Source organism: Zea mays, chromosome 2 (genome assembly GCF_902167145.1).
Source record: "Zea mays cultivar B73 chromosome 2, Zm-B73-REFERENCE-NAM-5.0, whole genome shotgun sequence".
In the NCBI taxonomy this organism is placed as follows: domain Eukaryota; kingdom Viridiplantae; phylum Streptophyta; class Magnoliopsida; order Poales; family Poaceae; genus Zea; species Zea mays.
Genome location: NC_050097.1, coordinates 162,479,566 through 162,503,532, shown reverse-complemented (window position 1 = coordinate 162,503,532; position 23,967 = coordinate 162,479,566). Strand labels below are relative to the sequence as shown.

The window sequence follows — 23,967 nt, the reverse complement described above, 5'->3', positions numbered from 1 at the left end:
TGGCGGTGACCCCGTCGGCGACGGGGACTTCTCGAGCCGCCTCCGCCTCGGCACCGGCGGCAGGGGCCATCAGCCCTCCGGCAGATCCCCACTCAAATCCTCCCGGACGAGTGGGGCACTGACCTCCGCGCGGAGGCGCCATATCGGTGAAAAGGCAGGACCACCCCAGAACACGAACGCCGCCCTAGCAGCGCGCGACATCTTGGGCAGCCCTCCCGTGCACACGGCGCGGCAGCCGCCTTCCGGCAGGAGGGGCCACCGGGAGCCAAGCCGACGAGCTCGACACGCTGGGACTGACGATGCCCGCCGTCAACCAGCCCCGCGTTGTCGAAGTCCGACCCGCCTGCAGGGCCAGCGAGCGCCCTCTCCCTCGAACGCCGCAGGGGAGGGTGACCCACGAACCCGCGCGGGAGGTAGAGCTCCAGCTCAGCCCGGCCTCCACCCCAACGAGGATGATGAACATCCTTGAAGCTGAGGGTGGGACCAAGATCGCAGCCCGGCTTGCTTCTCCCCACCCAGGGGCTGGTGGTCGCCGTCTCGGGTGGCCGCTGGCGAAGGGGTGCAGCCGGGCTGGCTGATGAAAATCCTTGAAGCCGAACGATGGCTGAAAGGTACCAACTCCTGCGGAGTTGCGTTCCTCCAACGATGAGGCGGAAAGACGGCGGGTATCCCCCATCCGGGGGCTTGGAAGGTGGAAAGACACGATGCATAAGGGAGCGCGAAGACATGGTCGCCTTCCGAAGGGGGTCACCCTCCTTTTAAAGGCAACTCTCCCTACTTGCGCCCCCAGCTGTCACGGGCTGAGTCTTCTCCAACACGCTCCAAGGCCCTCCCCTGCGGCGCGGGGGCTGGGTCCCGCATGTCATGCAAGCCGGCTCAGAGCAGAAGAAGCCAAACCGCCGTGCGCGGTGCGCACAACCGCCCAGCGGTTACAAGTGACCCTCCACTTTTACCCAGACCAACGGGCGAAAGGAGCGGGCAGCCATGCAGGCGGCATGCAACCACGCCAAGTGGGCGCACTTCTCTGACTCCCAACACGCCCAGCATGGAGGCCCAGGCCCACGTGTCATGCAACCGGCGCGTCGAATGCTTCGTGCATGCAACTGCACCGCCACTTGCGCCACCACCACGCCTCCTCGGTTGCGGAACCAATACCTCGACTCGAGGCGACCCAGCAGCGCCAGCCTGGCGCGGCGGTCAGTGCGGCCAAAAATGGGCCGGCAGTAACGACGGTGGCAGGCAGGCAGGAGCAGCGGTCACGTCGTCAGCCAAGCTCACGTCCCATCCGGGGGCAGCGAGAGAACCCTCTCTCACGGCGTGAAGACAACGCGCCCGTGTTCCGTTCCTCGAACGGCTCGCGCACGCGCAACGGCCGCCCCGCCAACCACTCGCCCCGTCGCATTAACTCCGCGGCGGGATAGGCGGCGCCTCTGGCAGGAGAAGCGGGCGACGCTTCGCCTTCGCCATAATAACCGCGTCAGTAAAGGTACGCCGCGTCGTTCGATTTCGTATCCTTTTCCTTTTTTCCTCTTTCTCTCTCTTGCCACAGGGACCGGGAAAGGGGGATACCCCGAAAAGGATCCTTCCCCGTGAAGGAACCAGGCTCCGAGCCTCCCTACTGATCAGAGGTTCAAAGGCTGGCCCCCCAGAAGGGTTCGACAGCCGCCTCAGATCGCGTGGGCCCTACACCCACTAATGGTCAGAGGTTCGAAGGCCGGCCCCCCGAAGGGTTCCACGGCCGCCTCAGGCTACTCGGGCTCCGCGCCCATTACTGATCAGGGGTTCGAAGGCTGGCCCTCGAAGGGTTCACAGCCGCCTCAGACGCCGAGCGAGGGATGACCATGGGTACGTTCGATACATAACCAAGGCTCGGGCTGCGCTCCCGAGGTACCCTAGGACATTTCCGAGACCAGCGGGAGTGATCTTGTAACGGAATCCCATCAGAGGGAGGCATCGAGCCCTCGGACCCCGTCACCAGGGGACCGGGTCCGGCAGATCACCCGCAGGTACTTTTGGGCGTGCCTCTGGGCCCCTAGCCGACCCCTAACGAACGGGGCACGGACGTCCACTCGGATTACCCGCTTGCAGCTCACCGGAGACACCATGTTCGGCGCCCATCGAGGGCAACATGGCGCTTTCCCCCCTCCTCCTTGCGGAAAGGCGACGCAGGGGCATATGTAAAAAAACCGAGTCTGTCCCTGATCGCCCTCTCGCCCTGTGCAGAGGCTCGGGGGCTGCTCTCGCAAACCCGGCTCCGGCCGAACCGTTGACAGCGTCAACATACCAGCCCGAGAACTTGGGCCCCGACCGTACACCCGGGCTACGGCCAGCTCGCATGAGGGAACAACCAGACCAGCCGAAGCATTACGCGAGGCATTAAGACCTCGAAGGAGTGAAACCACTCCTCCGAGGCCTCGGGGGCTACACCCGGCGGGTGCGCTCGCGCGCACCCACCGGAACAAAATGCAACCGAGAAAGACTGGTCCCCTTGCAAAAAAGTGCGACGAAAGCCTCCAAGCGAGTGCTAACACTCCCTTCGAGGCTCGGGGGCTACTGTCGGGGACCATAATTAGGGGTACCCTCAAGACTCCTAATTCTCAGCTGGTAACCCCCATCAGCATAAAGTTGCTAAGGCCTGATGGGTGCGATTAAGTCAGGGATCAGTCCATTCGAGCGACTCGATCACGAATCGCCCGAGCCTAGCCTCGGACAAGGGCAGCCGACCCCGGGGGATTTCTGTCTCGCCCGAGGCCCCCCTCCAACGGCGAACATATTTCCGGCTCGCCCGAGGCCCTGCCTTCGCTAAGAAGCAACCCTGACTAAATCGCCGCACCGACCGACCAAACCGCAGGAGCATTTAATGCAAAGGTGGCCTGACACCTTTATCCTGACGCGCGCCCCCCAGCAGAGCCGAAGTGACCGCCGTCACTTCGCCGCTCCACTGACCGGCCTGACAGAAGGACAGCGCCGCCTGCGCCACACCGACTGCGGTGCCACTTGACAGAGTGAGGCTGACAGGCAGTCAGGCCCTGCCGAAGGCACCACAGGAAACTCCGCTCCGCCCGACCCAGGGCTCGGACTCGGGCTAAGTCCTGGAAGATGGCGAACTCCGCTCCGCCCGACCCAGGGCTCAGACTCGGGCTAAGTCCCGGAAGACGGCGAACTCCGCTCCGCCCGACCCAGGGCTCGGACTCGGGCTAAGTCCCGGAAGACGGCGAACTCCGCTCCGCCCGACCCAGGGCTCGGACTCGGGCTAAGTCCCAGAAGACGACGAACTCCGCTTCGCCCGGCCCCAGGGCTCGGACTCCGCCCTGGCCTTAGCCGACGACCTCCACCTCGCCCGACCCAGGGGCTCGGACTCGGCCTCGGCCACGGAAGACAGACTCGACCTCGGCTTCGGAGGAGCCTCCACATCGCCCAACCTAGGGCGCAGGCCAGCCACGTCAACAGGAGGCGCCATCATCACCCTACCCCGAGCTGACTCGGGCCGCAGGGAACAAGACCGGCGTCCCATCTGGCTAGCTCCGCCAGATAGGCAATGATGGCGCCCCGCATACTCTGTGACGACGGCGGCTCTCAGCCCCCTTACGGAAGCAAGAGGACGTCAGCAGGGACCCAACCGCTCCGACAGCTGTCCCTCCGCCAGGCTCCATCACTCCTCCGACGGCCACGACATCACACCAGCTGGGTGCCAAAATCTCTCCGGTTGCCACGACGGCATGTACTTAGGGCGCTAGCTCTCCCCCGCTAGACACGTAGCACTCTGCTACACCCCCCATTGTACACCTGGATCCTCTCCTTACGTCTATAAAAGGAAGGACCAGGGCCCTCTTAGAGAGGGTTGGCCGCGCGGGGACGAGGACGAGACAAGCGCTCGCTTGGGGCCGCTCGCTTCCCTCTCCCACGTGGACGCTTGTAACCCCCTACTGCAAGCGCACCCGACCTGGGCGCGGGACAAACACGAAGGCCGCGGGATTCCCACCTCTCTCACGCCGGTCTCCGGCCGCCTCGCTCTCCCCCCTTCGCGCTCGCCCTCGCGCTCGACCCATCTGGGCTGGGGCACGCGGCGACATTCACTCGTCGGCCCAGGGGACCCCCCGGTCTCGAAACGCCGACAATTCCCGAGAGCGGCGAGTTCACGCGGACCAGCCTGGCGCACCGGACACTATCCGGTGCACCACCGGACAGTCCGGTGTGCCAAGCCGAGCTGTAGTTTGCTACACATAGCCAACTCCTTTTCCAATTCTTTTCTCACTGTTTCTAGCACTTAGACAAAACACATTAGTACTCAAAACAATGTACTAAGTCTAGAAATGTACCTTTTTCCTTGATTTGCACTTCTCACTTTATTTGGCACATTAGAACTTAATTAAACGTGTTGGGCATTTAATCACCAAAATATTATGGAAATTGCCTAAGGGCACATTTCCCTTTCAGTTTCTCTTTTTTCCTAAGATTCTGAAATGATGATTATGTAAATAGTTGTGTTGTGCCTTAGCTATTGCTACCAGAGAAAACGAATGTGTGCCACTCCTCCGTGTCGCGAGCGAGAACATATAGTGCCCTACCTGCCGCAAGCAAGCCCAACACACGCCGCTCCTACAATCCTATACATCTACTAGTATATATCCAGTCTTAAATGCTATGATCTCGAGAAAGGAAAGAGAGGGGTCGACGGCGATGACATAAGAGGAGGGGTTGACGGTGGCGGCGCGAGTGAGGGAGAGGCGGCAGTGGGAACACAGAGGGAGGGGAGGAGGAGTCTAGGGTCACGGGAGAGGAATGAGGGATGATCTAAATAATATTATTCATTGAATTTGAGTAAGGGAAAAGGGTTATCCAGTGATCTGAACCGTTGGTTTTGATTGTGTGTTAAGTCTGGTGCAATTTGTTGATCTGAACAGTTGGTTTTGATTGTGTGTTAAGTATGGTGCAATTTGTTTGGTGGATTTAGTGGAGGTTGTCGGTGGGGTGGTTTGGTTGGGTGAGTTTTGCAAAGTTTAAACTTGTGGTTTATATAGTGGTATAGATACGTAGATAAAAATGGATGAAATCGGTCAAGATAAACCATTTCTCATTTTTACTTTTATATTTTAATTTGAAAGCGAATCCGAAATCCGAAATCATCAAAATAGATCAGACACTGAATATGCGGGATGACAGAAACAAACTAATCCGAACATAAACATATGGTGGTCGATCGAAAATAGGAAAGATAAAACCAAAACATTATCCATACCATACATAATCTCATCAATGAACAACAACTATATCTCTACTACCTATTAATCCAATAATGTAGACCACGCCACCCTTCCCCTAGACCCTCACCCCACACCCCAAACCCCCCCCCTCGCGCGCGCAACAGCCGCCCAGTGACGCTCGTCGTGACCTCGGTCGTGCGTCTTCATCCAACCAAGCTCCCCCCGACACTTAGCCCCACACCCCTCACCCTCACCTCCCCGCACTCCGCCATCACTACGAGAGGATGAGGATGGACGGGGCTGAGTGTCGTCGTCGCGGGCCGCCTGTTTGTCGTCTTTGAGTATGAGAGGATGAAGGTCAAGGTGTACGCCTCAAAGACGGGCTCGTGGGACACGGTCGGTGGTGCCCTGATGCCCCAGCATCATGAAGCCCTTCTCGGTCAACTGCGCCAACAGCAAGATCATCGTTGTCGGGCGAGGCCACCACTTCGCGATTTGTCACACACGGATTTAAGGGACAAAGCCGGGTGCATCTCATATATGCGCCAAAGAAGACAACACGTATAATAACAGAGTGTATAGAGATAAATGTCACAATATAATCAGAGTACTTATTACATAGCGAAAGTCTTATAAAATAAAAGATAAATATAAAACAAACTAAAGTCCATCCTTGGCACCATAAAGTCAACTAGGAGACGCCACCTAGATCAAGTCGAACTCCTCGTCGTGTGGCTCCTCTTGAACCACCTGTTCTTCTCCTGTGGGGGGTGTGAGACAGCAAGGGGGAGCTCACACATGTTCATCGCTCAACAAGTTGTGGGGAATAATGTACATGAACTCACCAAAGGTGGGAGTTCAGGTGAAGTGTAAGGCTAATCAATAATAGGGGTTAAAGCTGAGCATTGCTTTTAATAAGTTTGTCAAATTTTATTAGCAGTTACTAAATATAAGTAGATACCAAACCATAATAAGTATAGAACAAAACTAATAAATAATCCCATGCAATGCAAATGACAAATTGAATTTAGTTCCATAAATTAATCATGCGACAGTCCTGAGCTGCTCATGACCGTGAGCTCGGCTAGTATACCAGTTTTACACTCTGCATAGGTTGTACCCTGTACCCATAAGTCATGTTACCCATCTGCCAAGGGGTCATGAATGTCATACACCTCTACCAAGGAAGCGAGGCAGGGTAACACTACGAGGCATTTACAAAGTTCCACTAGCTTCCGAAAACCCGCTACAGTTCTAGGAAGAGCAATTGTAAGAATCCCTCATCTGACCGCCATCGCAGCAAAATCAACCCGAGAACCTCCCTGCATGCCTACTCCCCCTACTGCTCTTGCCCCTTTCGGGTAAGGTAATCTTCCACTAGCTTTCCTAATTAGTCAGCTAAGGGCGTCCCATCCCACCCTTGTGCTGGCACATGTTTCTCAAGTTAAGCTCCATGTTCCAATTAAAATTAATGATCTTGACATGAACATAAATAACATAACAGAATAATTGGAACATGGATATAATGAAATATTAACCTAAAACCATGTAAAGCAATAGCATAACTACCCACATGATTCAGGGATAAGAAAGGTAAAAAGGATAACCAGTCTAGGGTGACCTATTGGGTCCCATCAAAATTAAACCTATGCATAGAATGGTTTCATGAGGTACGAACTGTGCGCTTTCTAGGCTCCCACCCCTCCAACGTGCCACCACGTGCCAGGACGTGGAGGCATCCTAGAATATGTGAAATGTGAGGCAGGTCTTCTTCGATGATCTTTCTCCTATTCATTATTGGTGCCAGGACATTCCTGCTCATCCTTGTTCCCTGACTCCACAACCTTTGTTTCTATATCCATATCCTCCTCCTCCCATATCCATATTGACCACGTGTCGACGCTCCTCCTCCTCCTACTATTAAACCTCCTATGACCAACACACATATGTCTATCACTGGAGTTTCTTCCACTGATGCTCCTCCACGACCTTTTACTTATTTGTACCCGTACGGATATCCATATGGTGCTCCTCCTTATGGATTGTATGATGCTCCTCTTCCATATGCTCCTCCATATGGTGCATCTCTTGCATTCTCTCCCTCATATAGATCTCTTCCCACATATGGTGCGTGTGCTCCTTTTTGTCCTCCCATAGGCACGTTAGTGTCCCATAGTTCCAATGGCGATGGGACTGAACTATGATGAAGAACAAAAGACTGTTAAGTACACATAGACTTCTACGAGTTAGACCCAATTTTTAAGTTGAGAACAATTTTTGAGTCCACAAATTTATAGGTACACCTTAGGCTATTGTACTTTATTGACCTTGTTGAGGGCAACAACATAAGGGGATAACTTTTTGGAGCCATATAACGTCTACGTACAACCCCACCATCAAACATCCTTGCCACCATACCTCCAATCAATTGAAGGATCGATGGTCCACAAGCAACCATAAGGTCACCCATTCAACGACAATTACAAGTGATTGTCAGTGGCCCAGACTAGCGGATTAGATGATGTTATACTGCCCAAAGCGGCAAAGAAGAGCTTCCACAATAGACCCGGTAAAATAGACTTGCAGCTCTTCGTCATCAACCCAAATGGTGTGTGCCACACAACGACGATGATTGTAGTGATGTGAGCAAATGATCGTGTCTCAACATGGACGACGATTATAGTTCCACATCGTTGGACATCATCGGACCAACGCGTCCTATTGGCCACAATAGGATAGGAGCACAACGCAAAAGGAAGAGGCCAACAATGAATAGTAGTGAGTCCCATGCTATGTAGAAGAGTATGGTAAACAAGATCTATAGGGCTAGCGAGGTATTAAGTCATCAAAATTGTATGAGCACTATACCAAGTTGCTAAATCAGTCCATCACCAATATGGATGATGGCATGAAAAGGATCTATAAGCTAGCCGTAAAAATAATCGAACGGATAAAACTAGACGAGAAAAAATACAATAAAATAGAGAAGAAAGATGATAACGAGTAATATTATATTAATTTTTTTTACAAACTATGTAATTCATATTATTATTTTAATATTTCAAATTTTATTTGCTTTGTTCAAATTATATTCTTTTCCTTATTTACATGGCTGGTAGAATTTTTTCAAACAAATTATAGTGTTTTGTTTCAAGTATGTAAAAAACTAATATAACGCTAAAATGGCTATAGGATAACAACAAAAACTGTGCACTAGAGCGCTGCAATAGATATGTGACAAATGAACGATAGACCGAGTGCATTGACTCCTAAGGCTATCTCGAACAACATTATCTATCTCACCACGCTCTATTTAAAACTCAACAGGGAGGGTAAGACCACCCTCACAATATTATATCAGGTTGAAAAAACACGCAGCGGCACCGTAACCCATATCAGAACAAAAGCGACCAAAGCCGAGTCTTAGACATGTGCTAGAGAGACTACTCAAAACACCTAACTAACTCGGCTAAAGACCTTTTACACCACCTTCGATTTTAAACTCCACCTAATAAACAGTACGATCCACAGTACGTTTTGTGGTCATATACATAGTCTGCTAGTCAGTCTAAATGTAGTAAAGCAACAGGTAGTACGGCCGCGCCTAAACTGTGAACGATTTTGCAAGCATTTCCATCAAAACAAGGTGCAATGACTTATGAGCACATGCATTTCTACCAGGGGTACAACTAAAATTGTTCACATTACAACACAGAAACCTGAATCCAAGCAATTGCATTTAAAAGTTAGACGAGAACGATGACAGCCAGATAAAAGGTACGTAGAAGGGTAAATTACAAAGTATGGTATCGCATGTAACCCCGTCACGATCCGCAGCAAGCTGATTTTTGTGACGCTGAAGCCTCACCACCCTCAGGTCTGTTAATACTGATCGTGCGATCCTGAAACATAGAATTCCTTTCTTGTTAAGCAACATTGCTGAAGTAGCAAGTATGCAAGTTGTTAGTTAATTAGTTTTTTTTCCTGCAACAAGCTGAAAAGGAAGAATAAGTGTTGGAACTTGCTCTCTGGTGCAAGGTGATCCAACGGGGGTGTGAAGTGACGTAAACAGGGTTTTCGCACGACATGACAATAGCTCTGTTAATCTAGCCTCTCAAGGGCACTGTGCGGGGGTATTTATAAGTATCCGGGTGCCCAGCGTCCCGTGTTAAGGACGCATGTGCCCTCAGACACCTAGATTATCTCCGGAATATTCCCATAAAGCGGGGGTTATAGACCGTAATTACAGGGAGATCTTTACAAATTAGGCCCGTAACGCGCAACGGCCACGCAGGGCCTGTTACAATGGGCCGGATCACACGCGGGCCTCCATTCTGGACAAGGTCGCAGGATGAGACGACCTCGTCGCGGGTCTTCGTCCGGCGACGTATGAGACGAAGGGTAAGTCTGCCCGTTGTCTTGTCACCGTTGGTGCAGCGAGTACGGCGAAGGTCTCGAGCGAAGGGTGGCGTCTTCGCCTTCGTCCCAACATTTGCCCTCCGAGGGACCAGTTCGACTAAGTCACCTGGTGCCGAAGGCGTCGCTAGATGGCGGAGACGCTGCCCTCGCTCGAAGTGGTTCCGCGGGGGTTTTTGACATGACCGTTGATTGACGCCGTACTATTGGATTGCGGGTTTCCCGAAGCGTCGCGCCCTGTGTATAAAAGGGGACGGGGGGCGGCGCGTTTTGAACTTTATCTTTCCGCGCTCCGCGAAAACCCTAACCGCCTTCTCAAACCTCTTGCTGCTCGTCTGCCCTCCTTGCTCTTGTTCGCCGGAGATCTGGCCCGTGTGAAGCAGACCGCCCGCCGCCGCCGACGGTACGTAGCGATGCCGACCTCTTCTTCTTCTGCTGCCGCTACTCCGCCGGCCGACGCGTCGTCTGAGGAGACGCTGAGCACTGTGGCGGCGGAGGAGTTGCGCGCCGGCGACACGGTGGATTTCGGTGTGTCGCGGATGTCCTCGGTCCGCGTGCTAGATATGCAGCAGCTTGGTTACTTTGGCGGCGGAGTCGCTCGTGTGCCGGGGACGGAGGAGGTCCCCGAGCCAGAAGGCGAGTTGGTTGTCTTCGAGGCGTTCTTTGCCGCTGGTCTTCGCCTACCTGCGCACCGATTCGTGGGGGAAGTCCTGCGTAGATTTAACGTCCGGATCCACCAGCTGACTCCGAATGCCGTGGTGGCTCTGTCGAAATATGTCTGGGCGACGACTTCGTACGGCGGACAGCCAATAAGTTTTGAAGTTGCACCTCTGGCTTTGAATCTGTCACACCCGGTTTTAGAAGGCAAACCGAATGCGAACCATGTACGTGCCAGGATCAGCAATTCACGTACACAGCAGTTACATAACATGGACATCATCGCACAGTGCTCAAATAGTATTAAAAGGGAAATAGTCGATTAAATCATATGTCTGAGACATCCACATAGTCTTTACAATAAATCAAAGTGCGAAAACAAAACGTAGATAAATGCGGCCTTCACAGGCAGCCGACTGGGGGTTGCCGCTAACCCACGTCTAAAACTCGTCGTAGTCTTGGAACTCCTGGAAGTCTCCTTCCACGGCTTCATCTTCTCCTGAGCAGTGGTTGCAATGCGGACAACCTGGGGAGGGGGGGTTGGTGTGTAGAGCAAGGGTGAGTACACATCAACATACTCAGCAAGTATCCTGTTTGGCTGTAGTGGACTAGCTTTATGTGGGGATAAGTCAAGCAGTTGCTTTTAGTTGGTCAGATTATTATTACTAGTATAGAAAGCCAAGTTTTAGTGTTAACCCACGTTATTAACCCAAACGTACTCCTTTCCAAACGGAAAGAGTACCACTTACCATTACCAGAGTCAAAACCAAGAACCATCAGTCTCATTGTCACCAGCAACCCGAACATCTCTGATCAAGTACCACTAATCACTGGAGCTCCCTTGGCCGCTCATAACCGCGAGCACGGCTGATATATCAGTTTCATAACACTCTGCAGAGGTTGCGCACTTTACCCATGAGCCATGATTCCCTTTTTGCCTCGGGTTGTACGGACCCTTAAACACTCCCAAGGTGAGTAGGCAGGGTCTCACTACGTAGCCTTTACAAAGATTCCCCGAGGCTGTAGCCGCCCGTTAGGTTTCCTAAATGTACCGCACTCCTCCCTAAGGGACAAATCAACCTTGGCAGAGCGAGTCGCATACACCGAGCCCCATTGACGGCACGACGGTGAAGCGAACTACACCCCGGATCCTCTAATTATTCAGCTAAGGGCACCCCATTCCACCCTCATGGTTGCACTGTTTTCCCGGGCGGTCATCCAACGAACAGGTCCTTACGGAGAGGCACTCGAGAAACCGCTCGAGCCCCCTTGAAGACCACAAGTATAACATCATAATAAAAGAAGGGAAAACAGTGTATCATTGATAATTCTCATCATGTTCATTGATTAGAGTTGAGCAATAGCATAAGACTAAGCAATAATAATCCAACCCAGATAGGTAACAAGGACATGGATAACAAAAGCTAGTCAATCCTTAGGTATAAATGTGTAATGTGGGAGGTGAATTAAAGTATGTATAGGACAGAGATAGGTCAAGGGACACTTGCCTTCACCAAACAGATGCTCAGGGTCTTCAACTTTATGGAACTCGAAGAGCTAGATCACTTGGTCGCCGAAGCTTGACCGTCGATTCCTCGAAGCTCAGGAACAGATCGCAATCTATTCGCGTCGCACAGCGAATACAAATAGGTACAAACAAACAACCATATATATGCATAAGAACATTACACCATTCAAGTAAAACATATAAAATACGGAAAATAAAATAGAGTGTGTTACTACGGTCACACGAGGACAAAGAAACGCGACGGTCGAGGCTACGGTCGACAAGTTATCATGTTTACGCTTAAACGAATATGAACTAGGACATTTAATTCGACGTTATCAAATATAAATTACATCTACTATTTAGTTTTGATTAAATATGCTACACTAACCGCTGTCAAATAAATAAGTAATATAATTAGCACGAGAGATTCTAAATGAGGCGAGTTTACGATGCGCGAAACAACACGACAACGTACAAACGACGTGCGGACACGCGCGACATAGCACGCTGACGACACCTGAAATAGTGCGCGCGACCAACGCGAACGACGAGCGAATCAGCACGTGACCAGGACGAGTAGAAATGGGCTTACGACGCATTATATAACAAATAACTGGCCATCTGCGGCTAACAAACGACGCGACCAACGAATACTACTAGATTGTGATTAAACGCGCAAAGCTATATTTCTAGGTTGATTTTAGTTCATATAAATTATTTGCGCAAGATATTTTAGATAAACTAAATTATCAATTAGTCAACGGCTAAACAACAATTAATTAATAAGCATGAACGATTATAGCAAAATGATTAAATAACGTGTGCGGATTGCGCACAACACACGTGAATGGACGGTGACGACGCACGCGAATGGCACGCGAACAGCAACAACGACACATGCGAATAGCATGAGCGACACGCGAGAAACAATAACAGATGTCGCGATTATGCTAAACAAGCATTAATTCGAGAACATTCGAGCTGATATTAATCATGCTAACATTTATTATAAACGTATAAATTAAAACTACAGATTAGTTTTAATTAGAAATCTATTTTAATAACCAATGTAAACAAATAATTAATTACATACATAAAACATGCTTCATGACATAATAGTGTTTCTAACGCGTTGGTGATATTATTACAATTTTAGTGCAACTTAAATGGGTTTATGACATAAATTATATTGAATAAATAGTGTTTGTGGATTATTTACGACCTTATGACATGGCACGATTTAATTGGTCAAAAGCACAGCCACACGAAGGGCCACAAGAGCCATGGGTGCAGAGGATCCTTTCATCTAATATGGGAGCACTTTTCTAGCCACATGCAAGGAGTTCGTGGGTTCATATGGCTGAAAAAAGCACATGCACGGAAGAAGTATTGCCCATGGGAGAAGTATCGCACATGCAGGTTTCCTGTTTTGACTTCTTCTCTGTTGAACGACGGCAACAGCAGAGCCACTCACGGCGAGGCGGACGACAACAGCAGAGCCACTCACGGCGAGGCGGTTCTGCCGGCCAGGGAAAGGGGCGCGGGGCCTGACAGGCACGCCGGCAACGCTGGCTGCGACCGCGCGCAGGGGCCCTTGCCGCCGGGCTGCTCGACCATTCATTGGCTGGCCACTAGGCACCAGCCAGACTGCGCGATGGCAGCGGCTCGCCATGGCGGCCGGATGGGCTGGTCGGGCATGGCGGCCAGACGGGCTCACGCGAGGAGGTCCCTGCCGCAAGCCGGACGGCTGCTAGCTACGCGTTGACAGGAAAGAGAAGCCAGAGGAGAGAGGGAGAAGAAGAGGGGGCTCACCTCACGCTCGCGACGACGGCCAGGATGGCGAGGTGCTCCGACGAGGGCCTGGGCGACGTAGGGCCGAGCTCGCGACGGAAGCTGGACGCGGCACTAGCGGCGATCCGACGTACGCATCACGGTGCGGCGGGCACGGGCGGCTGGCTGGGCGCACCGCCGGCTGCCACGCCCTGGTCGCCGGCCACCGCGCCGGGCTGCTGGTTGCCGCTGCTGTTGGTTGCCAAGGAGAGCAGGGAACAGATGCGCTTGGGGTTGAAGAAGTCGTGGACGTACGTGAAGAGGAACAACCTGGCGGCTGGGAAACAGGAGTAGTGGCGGCTAGGGAAGGGAGTGGGCAGTTGAGGAAAATTGGTCTGACAAGTGGGTCCCGCACCCTGCTGACGGGTGGGCCCATGAACTGGATGGCCGCTACTCGTGCTCCCGTGCGCGCGACGAGGCTGGAAGGCCGAGCGGGCCACGGACATGCCGAGCAGCTAGGCCTTTTCTTTATTTCTGTTTATTTTGAAATTCATTTTCCTCTTTTTCTTAACGCATGTTATTCAAAATGTATGAATAAATATTTGTTATTTTTTGAAATATTAAAAGAAAACCATAATGATTAAAAATAATAATATTTCCAAATAGAATATTCAATAAATATTTTTTGGTAAATTTCTATTATTAATTAAATTGGGCTTCTCAAAAGAGAATAAATTAACTCGTTGAACTCTTTCAACTCAATCAACAACAAGAAGACTAATGCTCCAGCATGTGATGCAATGATCAAAAACCCTTTTTGAGATTCATTAATACATCTAATACTTTCATAAAAACAAAATATTCCTTCTCTATTTTTGAAAGATAAAGAAAGGCAAAGGAAGAAGAGGGTAACACCTGAATTTGGTGGATATTAAAAAAGAAATTTTATACCCCCAAATTCAGGGTGTTACAGAATCAGATTCAGCAAGCCTTTGCTTGATATCTCTTGCTATGGAGAAGAAAACCTGCTCCACATTCAGGTTCGTCTTCGCACTCTGCAGAAACAACAATCATGATTTATATAGTTTTAGCCTTTTAGTTTTAGGCAACCACATATCAGGCAGGTCGTTCCATTCAGTTAGAATAGATGCAAGGAGAACACAGCAGAAATACAAAGTAAAAAACAGAACAGACCGTTTCAAAAAATTTGATGCCATACTCATCAGCAAGAGCCTGCCCTCTTGAAGTTGGCACAGCCTGTATTCAGACAATAAACGCCACTTACAAAGAATAAGGATGACAGGAGATGTAACTGCAATCTGCACAAATATGAAAGAATAAATGGGAAAGGAAGACAGAATGTCTACAGTCTAGACAGCCCATTGCCTTAGGGAAGCCCACTAGCTCATCTAAGCACCATAGGTCCATACCTCCCATCAATCCCGTACGGCCTACCTCTACCACCACCGATTAACAGCTGCTGCCTTCATTCTCATGCAGCTGCATCACCTGTCCTGTCTCCCCAAGCCATGCCGTTCGCCTGCCCTATGCTTTTTGCATGCACAGCACCCCTCACCTGTGCCTCTGCTCCATGGCACACCATCTGTGACCCATCTGCGCACACCATCCATCTGCTCCTCAATCAACCACATTCTTTCTGCCTGTGTGCTCTCCAGGGAGGTATTGCATGTTTATTGAGGGAACTCGGGCTGAACATTTTGCCGCCCAGCTACTCGAGCCACTTCTGTTCTTGGTGGAGAAAGGCAACCGTTTCTATCAAAAAAGGTCAGCAGAAAGGTTTCAATTCCTTGGTCATCCTAGTCACCTGGGAATTGTGGCAGCACAGGAATGCCTGCGTGTTTGATGGAATCCGGCCTCAGGCACAAATAGTTCTTGCCCAAGTGGCTGTAGAGGGTCACTTGTGGTGTCTAACCGGGGCCTTTGGACAGCAAGATCCCTCTCATGGAGTGCGCCTGTCCCATAGCCATTAGCCGCAGTGTTTTGTAAGTGCTGTTATGAGTTCAGGGAGGTCTGGCTCCTCCCTTTGTACTTGGTGTTTTCTGTCTTAATGAAATGACACGCAGCTCTCCTGCGTTGTTCGAAAAAAAACATTGGACAGACTAGAGACTACATGACGGCTATTTGAGGTGCATTGTGTTAAACATATCCTGATGTTTTCCACCTCATGTCTGATCCAGTTTTCCAGTTTAAACTGAACATCAAAGTACACAAAAATCTTGAATAAGAATGTAACATTACATGGACAGAAAATGCGAGACAATAAAGAGGAAAAAAGAACATACCCGTTTGCTTTCATCCATGTCAGCTTTGTTGCCTACCAAAATTTTATTCACATTGTCGGAAGCATGTTGCTCTATGTTCCTAATCCAGTTTCTTATATCTGTCAACATTAACACTAACGTCAGAAGAGAAGCCAAAGGCCCATATCAAAGGATTGACTTTAGTTGAAATGCACTGTGCACGTACTATTGAAAGATGACTCATCAGTAACATCATAGACAAGCAAAATTCCCATTGCACCCCTGTAGTAGGCTGCATAATCAAAATTATTAGCAGATTCAGAATAATCTTTACTACTCTATTAAGAAGGGAGTGTCAGCGTCCACTAGAGATGGCAATGGGTACCCGAAACCCGAATACCCGACGGGTTTTACCCGATATGAAGGCGGGTACGGGATGATTTCTCTACCCGCGGGTATGTTAATGGGTAAAAACCTCTACCCGTTGGGTAGACGGGTACGGGTATGGGTTGGTACTACCCATACCCGTCTACCCGTGGGTAAAATATACCCGCATCAATAGCACTATAAACATCTAATAGAGTCCAACTTAGCTAGAATAAAACTCTTCTCTAATTATCATTTGTCTAGATACCAAGTTATGTAATCATATAATTTGTTATATGTGAAATTAAAGTTGTTTTTATATGTTTCTTTAATATTTTGAGTGATTGGTATATTGGAATTTAATTCTTTCCTTGCGGGTATGGGTTACCCGACGGGTAAAAATACCCGCGCGGGTACGGGTATGGGTAAGATTTTATACCCGCGAGTATATATGGGTAACCCGACGGGTAGAATTTTTTTGATGGGTACGGGTATGGAATGGTACTACCTGACGGGTATGTACCCGTTGCCATCCCTAGCGTCCACAGCTAAGGTGCCCCCGCCTCCCCCCGTGCGTGCCCCGCCTCCCCCCAGTCCGCCCACGCCGCGAGCCCCCGCCTCCCCCCGCGCGTGCCCCCGCCTCCCCCCAGTCCGCCCACGCCGCTCAGCGTAGACTGCCCCCGCTCCCGCCCGCCCGACCTCCGGATTCCTCGCCGCAAACCGCCCGCCACCTCCGCCCGCCAACGCCGCCCGCCCGACCTCCGGAATCGTAGCCACGGCGCGATTCGCGGAAGGATTTGGAGGGGGGCGACGCAATCCGTTCGCCGCGGCTACCAACAATCTCGAGCCCCCCCCTGCTGCAATCCCGTCCGTCGCGCCGTGACCGCCGCATAATCCACCGGGGAGTCCCTGAAGCCTCTGTTAGATTTCGCGAGGGATAAGATTGGTGGCGCCGTTAGGGAGGCGGAGGTGCGGCTCATGGCCATCGCAGGGCTGCGCCTGCTCGAGGAGCGCGCCCAGGAGGCGATCTTAGCGTCTTGCAGGGATGTTCTACGAGCCTCTGGGTTCCGGTTCGAGGACGCGTGGGCCAAGGTGATCCCAGGTACTGCTTGTCCCTTGTCATTTTCTGCCACCTCGGGCAAGTCACTATACTTTAGCTGTAAAATGCTCGGTCGCTGATTGCACTATGGATAGGGGATTGGATGCTTAAGCTCTAAAATGCTCGGTCTGATTGCATTGTGGCAAGTAAATTGGGTTTTTTAAATTAGACGACCAATAATGCAATGAATTAGAAATGCTAACTGATTCCAGGTGTGTTGTGTATGTAAAGAGAGTGCCAATTGTTGCGGGTTTGTTGTTGCAAATCTGCATTAGATGTGAGTCGATGGATTTAGAAATGACTAGCAGAAATATGTAGCGGAGATGCAGCTTTAGGGTATTCCTAGATGACACTTCTGTTTGTTGAGTAAGAAAAAAACTAGAATCAAAATGACAGCATGCAGCAATTTATAACAATCTACGCAGTGCAAATTAGTAACTAGCAAGCATAAAATTTCGTTGTTTGTTTTTTTTTGGCGGGGGGGGGGGGGGTATGGTGTTTAAAAGTGCCTTTTGTATCATTAGCTGTTACACTTGGTGGTTCTTCTTTTACAGGCTCGGATAAAGGTGTATATGCTTGGGTTGCGGCAAATTATGCTCTTGGAAGGCTTGGAGGGGATCCTAACAAAACCGTTGGAATAATTAAACTTGGGGGCGCTTCAGCTCAGGTTCAGCGATGAGTGCATACACAGTTTATGATCTTGCATCTTGTTTAGCTACAGTACATGCTAATGAGTCCATGATACTGTACTAACATTGAAAAGGGCTCACCTGAAATTATGATTTCTTTAAACTTTATAAATGCCTTCAGTAATATAGGAATACAGGATGGTCAAATTCCACTTGTGGTTTTTTTATGTCAATACATATAATAGTTTTTTCTGGTAATATTCCAAACATATTTTTCTTTACGAAAGTAACTGTTGCTGTTTTGTTTCAGCTTACTTTGTTTCTGATGAAGCACTTCCACCCAAACTGTCATATAATAGCTTACCTCATTGCAGTTGCAAGACTGGAACAACCGACTACCATTCAATGTTGCAAGTGATTTCTATTCTCAAGAAGCTACGAGCGAAAATTTTGTGTCTCAAGTATGGATGCCTATGCTTTTTTGGATTAATTGAAATGTCTTTCATCATCTATGACTATGCATATGTTTTTCAGGCAATACTTGGTAATACTCGAGCATCAGAGATCATAAAGCTTGCTCCTTTTTTGGCTCCATTTACCAGTCGAGTCAAAATATTCACTGTAAGCTATTGCTAATCTATTGTGTAATTAGTGCTGAATAAGACAGGTGCGTACTGGTTCAAATAGTACAAATTGCTTGAAAACCATAGCTAGCAGCTTAAATAAAGTGGTGAAAAGAATGCACAGATAGTAAAATTCAGGAGTAAACTCCGTACCATTTGTGAGGATTGAGGAAACAAACATCTGAGATAGCACAAAATAAAAAACACTTTACACCTGTTGCTGTTGAATATTTTCTTTTGGTTCAATGATGTAGGATTTATTTGCTCCACGAGTGTGTGGCATAAATTCACTTATAGCCTAAAGCTCTGCAGTGTTCTTCTATTTTTTTTTGAGAAGCATGTATGAATGTTGACAAATTTGCATTCATTAAACTTTTGTCAGCTGAGATATTCCCAAATAAGATTGATACATCTTCTAAAACAATGTCTTGAACTTTTTTTCACTTTCTGCGAGCAATCCCAATTAACGTTTTCTAGACAATCAACATCACATTCTGCATTGACAAGACAACGGTTCAAAATAAGAAGTCGACTTTTGGAAGATGCTTTTGATCAGCTAAGTTTTCTTTCTGAAGAGGATCTCAAAGGACTGGTATGATGACATTCTCTTATCTTTCCTCGTGGGTTTAACACGTGACACATTCTGCTAAAGTGCTAACATCACGTCCTGCCGTCGGAGAGCAGCCACAGCAACCGCGGTGCTGTGGAGGACGCCTCCGCGCTCGCCAACTCCCTTGGCGTGCTTTGCAAGGCCTGCAAGCCTGAGGTGCGTCTACTTGTTCACTCACTTGACTCACACACAGCTTGTTTTGTTTCTACAACATATATCCAAAACAAGACGAGGTATGCTCGCCGCATTTTTGTTTCAGAAGCTTCAGTCAAACTGGAGAGATAGGTGTTTGGCATTCTCTTTTAGAAGGCCCATTTGATTTGGCAAATGCAGACATTGCCTTGGAGTCCATTTTAGGATCTTGGAGCATGCCATGAGGTGTTCAACAATGTGTATTATGACCTTAATCTATGCTAACAATAAGAAGGCACAGTTTGGTTTGCAGGCTCTATTTCCCGTTTCATTTGTTCTTCACTTGTAAAAAAAATAAAGCGGTTCCTATAAAATCTTTATACAATTTCTATAAAATTCCTGCAAAGTAACACTTATGATTTTGAGACTGTTTGTCATAACCAGATTTTTTTTCTTCCTGTAGCAGGCGGCTATACCTATCTCTACCATCATGAATAGAGAGAGAGAGATAGATAGAGAGAGAGGAATTCCATTGAGAGCTTAATGATTGTTATCAAAGAAATCGGGTTTGTCTAAGTGCTGAAAGTGCAAACTCTGATTTCCATCAGCACTTGACCATGTCACCAAGGTTTCATTGTTATAGAGCTACCAGGCGGCCTTCTCCTTTTGTGCAACACACAGTTGCCATATTTGAGGATGATCTTGGCTGCTCCTGCAAATTGATTCTAGAACTAGAACAACTTGCCCAAATGAAGGATGGCAAGGCCTTTGCTGAATCTTTGGAGTCTCTGTCAAATGTTATGTGTAATGTTCATGACTATCTAATCCATGTGGCATTAAGGTAAATCTTACACATAATGGATGATAACCATCATAGCTACTTGTCTGCTGGGAATGCTAAGTTCACAAATCAACTTCTTCAAACTTGTCTGCTGGGAATGCTAAGTTCACTCACAGTCTCCTTTCCCAGAGTTGCTAGCTTATGTCCATCGTTTTAACTTCCTATTTGCAATTATAAAAAAAATGTGACCTGCTGCGTATCAGAATTGCAAACATGAAGTTAAATCCCTCATGTGCATTATGTTTTCTCCCCTCTAATATATTGTAAACGGGGAATGTCCCTGTTTGGAAACTACACATTTTGGCATGTTCGTTTATGATGAACATTCTTGTTTGTCCAGGTGGAACATTTTCATCAGTATGCTGAAACGACAGTGGAAACTCAGTATCTGAATGATCGAAGGCGCAGGGGTGGAGTAGTCCTTTTCTCAAGACAAAATAAAAGAGATGGAGCTAAGCGAGAAGCAACTGACAGAACAGTCCATCCGATGTTACATCTAACACCTCCAGGCCAGCCACCAACGCTGGCTGCAGCGACAATGGTAGCAAACCAACCACAACAAACTTCATTCCCTACTGTAGCAACTTCCCCAATCTCTTATCCAACTGTTCTACTGCCTTCTGTTTTGCCTCCCATCCAAGCACACAAACCAGTCCTGCTCCACACCAACCAACCCTTTCAGTTCATTTTGTCTTACTGCTTGCACTTTGTGTTGATCTTTGGTCATTGTGACTGATTGTTGGTTTTCAGGAATTAGTTTACTTCCTGCCTTATTTTGGCTATTGTTTTTCCAAATAATTATACTCCATCCTCCAGGTTTCCCTTATCTCTACTACTACTTAATTGTGTAGTGTAGGCGTCCATAGGTGCTTGTTCTGCCGGTTCCCTCTGCCCACCCACCGCTCCTCTGCTCCCCGCCATCCACGCGACGCCGAGCCGCCATCAACGTCGATCCTCTATAATGATTGAAGCATATCTCCACAATGATTGAAGCATATCTCTACTACTCTATAAGTCTGCAGTGTAGGCGTCTACACCCCGACACCCTCTCGCCCGTGCTTCGTTGATCCCGTGGTACTCGCCCCAGCCTCCGTCAACCCCGCTCTCTATTGATGGAAGGACGCAATCCAGGGATTGCCTCCACGGCAGATCCCACCATCCTCGCCCCGCTTGCTCTCCGCCATCCTCGCTCCCACCATCCATAAGGCAACACCATGCCCCCACTCCTCTACCATCCACGCCATCCTCGCCCCACGCTCGCTCGCACACCTCGCCATCCTTGCCCTCCTCCGCGCAGGTCCTCGGTGCCCCTTCCCCCACCCCTGTCGTCCCCGCATATTCGGATCCGGGGTTCGCTCGGGTTGCCTCGCCTCGCCGGGGACCCACCATGGCGGTCAGGGAGATGCTTGCGGCCTACTGGGTGAGTTGCTCGATCTTCGCCGCCGTTTCTTCCTCGAGACTCTTGACGTTTGCACTGGAGTCGCCGCTGCTGTGTAGTCACCAAGACACAGAAGTGAGGTCCTGTAGTCCTGTGGGAAAAAAGGGACATGGTGTGCATACCTCTGCAACCTTATAACACATATTTTTATGTTCCCGTTGCAACGCACGGGCACTCACCTAGTTAACCCATAAAAATTGAGGGGCCAACATTACTGCAACTGACAGAAACAAGTATTGCATACCGGTTGTAATAGTTCGAAACCGCTCTTGACCAGCAGTATCCCATATCTGTAATTTTACGCGCTTACCATCAAGCTCAACTGTTCTTATTTTGAAGTCAATCCTTTTTAAAGATAAAATATAAACTATTTTAGAAATATTCTAATAGTAGCATTCTAAAGGGCAGGCCTGATGCAGTGATGAGAGCTGTCCCACTGAGTCACCAGGTCGAGGACTCGAAGCAACCTCTCCGCATTTGTGATATTTAGGTACAAATTACATTATTCATATATTTCATAATATGAACTTAAATGTCAAAACATAATATTTAGGTACGTTTATACCTTCGCCTCTAACAGAAAATAATTCCAGTGTAATGCGTTAGCGATTACAGGATTGCGTGAACAGTGTCGGGGTACTGTTCACCTATTTATAGGCACATGGTGCAGCCTGTGTAAAATTACATTTATGTCCTTTACAATCGACTATAATAATGACACAAAACATCATGGGTCTTTAAGTCAATCCATCTTTAAGTCGGTTCGGCCCTTCGTCCTGAGATCTGTCATTATGCCGAAGCTCTATAGGTAATAGCTTCGGCGCTTGCTCCTGAGAAAATCTTACGAAGGTGTTCTCTTTCTTTAGGATCTTCGGCTACGAAGCATACCCCCAACAGTAGCCCTTCGCGGTGCTAGATTGTTTTTCGTAACGAGCTTGATCCGTGAAAAAACCTTCTAGGCTTCGGGACGCCGAAGATCCGAAAAACACCTTCCCTGAGCTCGTTCGCAAGAAACGATTAAAATAATCGCCGCGCGCGCGGTGGCCCCATCTTGCAGCAGTTACGCGCGCCCCAGCGATTCACCTTCTCGGACCCTGTGGCCCACCGTTCAGGGAGTGCGGGTGACTGTTTGTTCGGTGCGGGAGACCTTGACGATTCACCTTCCCACCTGCGGCACTATATAAACAGACGGGTAGGTGTGAAGTTACCACAACTTCCCCCTGAGCTGGTTGAAGATTAACTTCATTATTCCTATCGTTATAATGCCATTAGCTCTTTCGACAAGTCCATTTGACTCCGGATGCCTAACCGATGCAAAATGGATCTTCGTGCCAATTTGTTCACAAAACTCTTTGAAAGCTTCGGCATCAAACTGTGTTCCATTGTCCACAGTAATAGCCTTCGGCACTCCGAAGCGACAGACAATATTTTGCCAGATTTTTTTTGGACAGTGACCGAAGTTATTGTGGCTAAAGGTTTCGCCTCAATCCACTTAGAAAAATATTCTACTGCCACCACAACATATTTTAAATTTCCTTGTGCTGGTGGAAGTAGGCCTAGCAAATCAAGGCCCCATCTTTGCAACGGCCAAGTAGGCTGTATTAATTAAGTTAGAGACGAAGGTTGTTTTTGATCTCTTGCACATTTTTGACAACCTTCGCATTTTTGGACTAATTCTGCTGCATCCGAAGCTGCCTTCGGCAAATAAAATCCTTGACGAAAAACTTTACCCAGCAAGGGCCTAGATCCGATGTGAGATCCACACAGGCCTGCATGTATTTCTTTCATCTGCTCTATACCTTCAGCTCTGAATAAACATTTGAGTAATGGAGAACAAACTCCATGCTTGTATAACTCCCCTTCTATTATTACATATGGACGGGCTCTTGCCGCTATTCTCTTATTATAAGCTTCGTCATCTGAAAAGAAATTGCCCTGGAGAAAAGACATGATCTCAGTTCTCCAATCTTCGATATAAACAGGAGATATATTGAGCACTGCTCTTTCAAGAAGGTCGACCGAAGGTGCTTTTATTGTTTCAAAAAATACTTCCGAAGGTAAAGGCAGCCCATGTGCCGCTGACTTGGCTAGCATATCAGCGTGCTCATTTTCTCCTCGTGGAATATTCTTGACAAAAAACCCTTCGAAGGAAGCTTCAAGCCTTCGAACTGTATCCAAATATTTCTCGAGCTTTGGATCTCTTGCTTTACAACTCTTATCAATATGACCAGAAATAACTTGGGAATCGGTTTTAAGAACCGCCCTTCTTATCCCCATTGCCTTCAACTTCCGAAGCCCCAAAAGCAAAGCTTCGTATTCGGCAATATTATTTGTGCAGCTGAAATCAAGTTTCACTGCGTAGCATGTTCTGACTTTGGAAGGTGCAATTAAAACGGCAGCTGCACCTGCCC

General features: G+C 48.7%; 1 protein-coding gene across 1 annotated transcript; it reads right to left on the bottom strand.

The window, feature by feature from the left end:
* Nucleotides 1–8,834: 8,834 nt before the first annotated feature.
* LOC103649028 (ras-related protein RABE1c) lies at nt 8,835–22,066 on the bottom strand. Its single transcript, XM_008673379.1, has 8 exons — nt 22,058–22,066; nt 21,801–21,939; nt 16,045–16,110; nt 15,861–15,958; nt 14,752–14,814; nt 14,534–14,612; nt 10,449–10,462; nt 8,835–9,106 (listed from the first exon to the last, which is right to left on the bottom strand). The coding sequence occupies exons 1-8, from the start codon at nt 22,064–22,066 to the stop codon at nt 9,029–9,031; spliced, it is 546 nt and encodes a 181-aa protein (XP_008671601.1). The 3' UTR covers nt 8,835–9,028.
* Nucleotides 22,067–23,967: the final 1,901 nt, after the last annotated feature.